We start from the raw sequence: 7,500 nt of genomic DNA on the forward strand, positions 1-7,500 counted from the left end.
TTTTTCAGAAAATAGCAGATCTACAAGCTCATAGCGCGGCACTCGGTGCCGCGCTATGAGCTTGTAGATCTGCTATTTGTGAATAGCCCAAAGGAATCTAAAAATGACACAGAGATGTGTTCCCGGTCATATCATGTGGGGTCATGAGGGGTCATGTCATACAGTATTATTACACACAGCGATCATGTGACCATTTGCTCCTCCTCGCAGGCTATTGGTCGGGGCGCCCAAGGACAAGGCGGAGCCTGGCGTGTCGGCCAATCGGACGGGAGGAGTGTACGGCTGTCGGATCGCGACCGACGACGACGACCAGTCGGCTTGCTCCAGGATGAACCTGATTGGCTCGGGTGAGCGTGATGTCACTGATAGGGTTACGCGGCAACAACACACATCCCATAATAGTCCAGACCGAGCCTCCTGTTCCTATTCACACTTTAAAGGGATTGTAGGCAAGTTCAGAGATAACCACCAGGGGGTGACGCAGGGGGGGACTCCTAAACGGGCCATGCCGAAAATAGGTCGCTTTATTCGGATACAATGCGTGTCACTGTCCGCCCCTGCCGGTTCTCTGATTTTTATTTTTAAATAGGCTCTTTCATGATAAATTGACCACATATATGAAGTTAAACAACTAAATTCTATCCAAACGATATCTTAAAAGTAAATTCCGTGCCTCAAAAATGAAGTTTGAGAGCGTTTTAAAACCGAAAGTAAAAAGTTAAAACTGCCCACAGAAAACAATGGCGGCTCGTTCCATTTTTGTCGGCTGCACTCGGTTTCACTCGAAACAGTTCACACGGACACGGACGTGCACCTGCGTGCGTTAATTTACGTCCCGGACAAACATAAACAGTAGGGAAAATCAGTTTCAAAAAGAGGACTGTGTTTCAATGCAGGAAAACACCCCAGCATCATTATATAGTGGCTGATAGAGGGGAAAAATGCAATATATATATATATAAATATTTTTCAAATTTAGGCTTAATGTTGCCTAGAATCCCTTTAAGACCGGGAACGCATCTGTGTCATTTTTACATTTATTTGGCTATTCAAAAATAGCGAGCTCATAGTGCGGCACCGAGTGCCGCACTATGAGCTTGTAGATCTGCTATTTTAGAAAAATCGAGAATTTGTTTGCAAATCTTTGAATATACTGTATATATTTTTAAGGCAAACATTTGTAACTCAAATCTTAGCGTCTGGGGGGGTTCTACAAATGTCCTCTGAATCCTAACAGTTTGTAGAAAAACGTATGTTTTTATATCAGTGGTTCTCAAACTGTTTCATGTCAAGGACCCCCAAAATGATATGTATTTGGCCGCGGACCCCCACCTCAAAACACTTTGTTCCAGGGACCCCCACCTCAAAACACTTTGTTCCAGGGACCCCCACCCCAAGAAGCAAAGATTTGAGTTACAAATGTTCCCTTTTAAAAAATATATATAAATTCAAATATTTGCACAAAGGTTCAAGATTTTTCATAGTAGATCTACAAGCTCATAGTAAAGATTGAGCTTGTAGATCTGCTATTTTTGAATAGCCCAATACATCTATGTGTTTAGTAAATTATGGTTCCATTCATTTATAAATGAATGATAAGTAGGATTATGTTGTTTCTAGGGTTTCTATTGGTTCTACCGAGTGAAGACACGCCCTCGATGCGGTTGCAGCCAATAGCATTCATTTCCGGTTGCATTTCGGACATAAATAACAATATTTGAATGTTTTAAATGTTCATAATGATAATAACAATAATAATGTCCATATTAATGACATGTGTGATATGTTAATTAGATGTTTAATATGTTAATTACATATGTAATATGTTAATGAGATGTGTAATATGTTAATGAGATGTGTAATATGTTAATGAGGTGTCTCTGTGGTTTCAGACTCTGACCTGGATGAATCTGAGGACCTGGTTGAGGACATGTGGCTGGGTGTGACGGTAGCCAGTCAGATGCAGCCCAGGGGGCGGGTCCTGGTGAGCCTCTCTTCCCATTGGCCGGCCGAGCTGTCACTCACAAACAGTGAAGCATGAGTTCTACAGCATGAGAACAGACAAACATTCAGACCATGATTACATTACATTACATTAGATTACATTACATTACATTACATAGATTACATTACATTACATTACATTACATTTAGGGCTGGGACTTTAACTGATTAATTTCGATTAATTAATTACAGAAAATGAACGCGATTAAAAAAATTAATCGCAATTTAATCGCGCTTAGTTTTTGCACCACGAAACCTTTCTCAGTGGAAGAGTTTCAGGCGTACCGATCATATACCACCAACCAACCAACAGCCAACACACCCCCAGAGCACGCAATGGGTGAAGAAGTGGATCAGACTGCTTTGCTTGGCCCAGTGAATGGGACAATTAGAATTAAAACACTCTGATGGAAGCGTGAACCTGAATCTCTGAATATATTCCTAAAATTGCTGCACTTTATGGTAAAACACTGATCAGTTGGTCTGTTTAGAACCACCTTCATAAAAAAAAACTGATATATTTTGTTGCTTAAACTTATGTATTCACTCATTGATTAACTCATATACCAAAAGCTGTTTTAATTGAAAAAGAAATCGCTTCTCAGGTCAAATATTGATATGCGATTAAAATGCGATTCATTTCGATTAATTAATTACAAAGCCCTAATTAATTAGATCATTGTTTTTTTTATCAAGTCCCAGCCCTAATTACATTACATTACATTACATTACATTACATTACATTAGATTTGATTTGATTAGATTTTGGTAAAATAATCTTTCCAACACAATATAACTATTTACACATGAGGTGTAATGAAACGTTTAGAGTTTATACTTCATAATATTTAGTTAATGTTTCATTGGTTCAATATAAAAACACTTTCAATAGTTTGTTTCTTTTCTTTGTTCTTTCTTCCAAAATGAAAGATCTGAAAGCTTTACATGGTTTCCTCCACCGTGTGTGTGTGTGTGTGTGTGTGTGTGTGTGTGTGTGTGTGTGTGTGTGTGTGTGTGTGTGTGTGTGTGTGTGTGTGTGTGTGTGTGTGTGTGTGTGTGTGTGTGTGTGTGTGTGTGTGTAGGTGTGCGGTCACAGGTTCATGAAGTTGTACGGTGTGCAGAAGTTGAGACACATGATCGGCAAGTGTTATCTCCGCGGCAACGACCTCGAGCTTGACCCCAACGACCCTCACTGGCAGAACGTGGAGCAAGTCTGCAGGTACACACACACACACACACACACACACACACACACACACACACACACACACACACACACACACACACACACACACACACACACACACACACACACACACACACACACACACACACACAACCAATCACAACCAATCATAGAGGTGAACAGAACAGACCTGGGTGATGTCAGAGGTGAGGTCATGTGTAACATGTCATGTGATTTGTTGTCACCCGGGGGATGTCAGAGGTGAGGTCACGTGTAAGATGTCATGTGATTGGTTGTCATTACAGTCACCTGGGTGATGTCAGAGGTGAGGTCATGTGTAACATGTCATGTGATTGGCTGTCATTACAGTCACCTGGGTGATGTCAGAGGTGAGGTCATGTGTAACATGTCATGTGATTGGTTGTCGTTACAGTCACCTGGGTGATGTCAGAGGTGAGGTCATGTGTAACATGTCATGTGATTGGTTGTCGTTACAGTCACCTGGGTGATGTCAGAGGTGAGGTCATGTGTAACATGTCATGTGATTGGCTGTCATTACAGTCACCTGGGTGATGTCAGAGGTGAGGTCATGTGTAACATGGGCATATCAGCGTTCATCTCTCAGGATGACATCATCGTTGGCTCACCTGGAAGCTACGAATGGCAAGGTAACGTTTTATAATCATTATTATAATTATTATAATTCATATATATTGTGGAACTTTTTGGGGTTAAATACCATGGAAAGTTAATACCATCTAGCGGACTATCAGGGTTATTGCAACAAAGACCGTTTAGCAGTATTAAAACAGTATAAAAACGTCCTAAAACTTCCGATTGGTGCGGGAGATTATTATGGATAATTAGTTATACTCAGGGGCAATATATATACCTATTATTGGTATGGCACTTTGTGGCTGGTGAAACTGTTGTAATGTGAAATACATTTAACATATATTCCTCCAAAGGAAATTGCATCTTTTATGGGGCTTATAGGCATGCGCCAAACTTGTTGTTGTTCAGTGTGAAAACAGCTCGATGAAGATTGGAGGGGGAAATGGTAAGAACGGAGTAGAAGCTGCAAACATATTGTAAAGTTGTTCCAAATATTCCATCTACACAAGTTTTGGTTTCCGTAGCATGCTATGCTCATTATTGGTTGCTTATATGTGTTTACATTTCCATTTCCATTGTGTGTGTGTGTGTGTGTGTGTGTGTGTGTGTGTGTGTGTGTGTGTGTGTGTGTGTGTGTGTGTGTGTGTGTGTGTGTGTGTGTGTGTGTGTGTGTGTGTGTGTGTGTGTGTGTGTGTGTGTGTGTGTGTGTGTGTGTGCGTGTGTGTGTAGGTAATGTCCATGTATCCTGGATGAATCCAGATGTTTTGTACGACACTCAGAGAACCTCCTTCACCAATCTGAACCAACGACACATTTATATAGGTATTATTATCATTATTATTATTACTATTATTATTACAATTATTAATATCTTGCTACCATAATTGCCGGCCACACTCATGGAGTGTACACGAGTGTATGGGTTCAATGGCCAAGCAGACACATGGCCCAACTAACTCCACATTTTCCCCCAAAATTCCTCAATATTCTGCCTGTAAAACCAGCTGCTTCGCATCCCATCACTGTACTTGCAGGATGTACAATTAATATCAAACGCATTATGCTCCAATACTTATGCAAATCACTTCGCCCACTCCAAATTCACGTCCAGGTACTTCTTTTTACCAGCCAATCGCCACGTCCGTTGCCACGTCGCGCTGACGTACGTTGCCACGTCCGTTGCCACGTCGCGCTGACGAGACAGAGGAAGGGCCAACCATAGATATATATCTATGGGGCCAACGAGGGACACAGCCAGAGCGTTACACAGACACAGAGCGCCAAACACACGGTGCCAAGCGCTGCCGTGGGTCTATGGAAACAAGCCCAAAAGCGCACCCAAATAAGCCCACAATCGCTTACAAACAAAGCAGACCTGGCAACCCAGTTCAACGTAGCCATCGTCACAGCAACACGCAGCCAATCAGCGTCACCTCGCAGACACACAGACACTGAGTGCAGTCTAGACTTACGTCTAGCTCCGCAGCCCTGTTGTTCATATAGTCATAGTCAAGACTATGACAATATGAATATGCTGGTTGTTGCTAATACTGTCTAAAGCATGTATGTGAATGCTTACGTCCCTTACTGTGTTGCCGTTAGTTTGGTTTAAGGATTATTAGCCAAGAGCTGCCTGTAATGGGCCGTTAGCGTGTAGCTAAGCTAAGGGACGGGCGAGCGGGTTACATGGCGGCTTTCCGACATGTCGCCTTTCCGACGTTAACGAACCCTATACCTAACCCTCACCCTAACCCTAACCGCACGCGGAAGCCACTAGTCGGAGTGGCGAGATGTCGGCGTGGAAGACTGTTACCGGGCGAGCGTTAGCATGCGGCTAATGCTAACGCTGCTGTCGTCACTCAAACGGCTATGTTAAACATCTTACCAGCAACCCCTATGCACATTAGTGTGGTCGATGTCATCAATGCTAACTAATTAGCCCGTTGAACAGTGTTATTTTGGTGTATTTTGTGGGTTTTTCTGACACAATGTCACGTCCACTGTTAGTGTTGGGGCGCCTCAGTGCGGCTGCAGATTTCATGTGCAACCTCTAATAAGTCTGAATGTTTAATAAAAATCTTTAGAAAACAGCTGATCTACAAGCTCACAACACCTCGCAAAGCCACGCGTTGTGAGCGTCTACACCCGCTATTTTCAAATAGCCAAAGTATATAGGCATAAAGTGGTTAATGCAGGTTTTGTAATAATTACACCCATCTACAGTTTGCTAAAGGACAATATGCCTCTAACATGTAGTGGAGTAGCAAATTGAAGAACATCCAGGAATGTTAAAACCCCCCCATTTTGTACAGCACTTGAGTACAAACAAATGTACATTATGTATCTATCCATCAGCATAACACGAATATTCCATCTATCTATATATCTAACTATACATCAATCTATATCTAGCCTGTCTGTCTCTCTGTGAACACATTACTTAATAAAATGTATGATGATTCATTATATTATTATATGACTATTAGATAATGATTATACGTGCCCCATGATTATTATAAGATCATACATCTTCATCAAATATAATTAATCATCATATAAGTTATTAATAATCATAATAAAATAATCCTAAAAACGCCCCCACCCCAAAATAATCATATTTGAACTGGGGACCCCCCCATTTTGTTTGACTCCGTTCCACAAGTCAATATTGTGAACATAGCAGATCTACAAGCTCAAACTGTGCACACACACTCCATGGATGCCAATTCAGAACCTCTGCCCCATTTCTTTCACATGGCCCTGTTATAGTGCCACCAGGAGGCTGCTTTTTGCAAAACACATTTTTTCACAGTACTCATACATATTTTGTCCAAACATCACGCAAATCGGTACACAGTATCTCTATAGTCATTAAAAAAACGGGTCTTTCAGATTTTTCATATTCCATCCTGATTGGCAAAAAAATCCAAAGTTTGCAGGACTGCTCCGTTTTCACCAAAACGCCTCAAATTATGAACACAGCATGCACTTTCCGTGCAACTTTGCATGCACATTCCCACTATGCCGAGGAAGAAATTCCACTTGAGATTTTTCTAATCAGCCTCATGGTGGCGCTATAACAGCCCGATTTGTGTTTTTACCTATAACTGCACCAATCTGTGTAAACCTTTGTATGTGCACTCTCTACAGGTCAAGGAAAAACCTTTGCCCTGCATTTTTCACATCTACCTTCTATAGCGCCACCAGGAGGCCGACTTATGTAACACATATTTCTTTACATTACTCCTTCCGATTTTATCTAACTTTCACGCAAATAGGTACACATGATCTCTACAGTCATGTCATCTTATATGCGCTGCCAAGTGGCCGCGGGCGCTACGTGGGCGTGGCCGCGCGCTAGACGCGAGCCCCCGCGTAGCGGGGGCGAGCTTCTAGTTATTATAATATGTGTAATAGTTACGGTGTAATCTTTCAGTTATGGCAGCATCATGCTTTACACTTACTGTGTGTGTGTGTGTGTGTGTGTGTGTGTGTGTGTGTGTGTGTGTGTGTGTGTGTGTGTGTGCGTGCCTGCCTGCCTGCCTGCCTGCCTGCCTGCCTGCCTGCCTGCCTGCCTGCCTGCCTGCCTGCCTGCGTGCGTGCGTGCGTGCGTAAGTGCGTGCGTGCGTGCGTGCGTGCGTGCGTGCGTGCGTGCGTGCGTGCGCGCGTGTGCGTGTGTGTGTGTGTGTGTAGGA

At 42.5% G+C, this 7,500-nt stretch overlaps 1 protein-coding gene across 1 annotated transcript in view; it reads left to right on the top strand.

Annotated features, from left to right (window-relative positions):
- Nucleotides 1-7,500, top strand: part of LOC311054877 (integrin alpha-3-like) — a 48,558-nt gene that overhangs the window by 7,206 nt on the left and 33,852 nt on the right. The window contains exons 2-7 of the mRNA XM_084070873.1: nucleotides 211-347; nucleotides 1,893-1,984; nucleotides 3,087-3,223; nucleotides 3,752-3,858; nucleotides 4,535-4,627; nucleotides 7,499-7,500. The exon at nucleotides 7,499-7,500 is cut by the window's right edge and continues 58 nt beyond it. Coding sequence (XP_083926999.1) covers nucleotides 211-347; nucleotides 1,893-1,984; nucleotides 3,087-3,223; nucleotides 3,752-3,858; nucleotides 4,535-4,627; nucleotides 7,499-7,500 — 568 coding nt within the window. The remainder of the gene's footprint in view (nucleotides 1-210; nucleotides 348-1,892; nucleotides 1,985-3,086; nucleotides 3,224-3,751; nucleotides 3,859-4,534; nucleotides 4,628-7,498) is intronic.

The sequence above is a fragment of the Gymnoscopelus microlampas genome, assembly GCF_963454915.1.
Source record: "Gymnoscopelus microlampas genome assembly, chromosome: 11".
Taxonomy (NCBI): domain Eukaryota; kingdom Metazoa; phylum Chordata; class Actinopteri; order Myctophiformes; family Myctophidae; genus Gymnoscopelus; species Gymnoscopelus microlampas.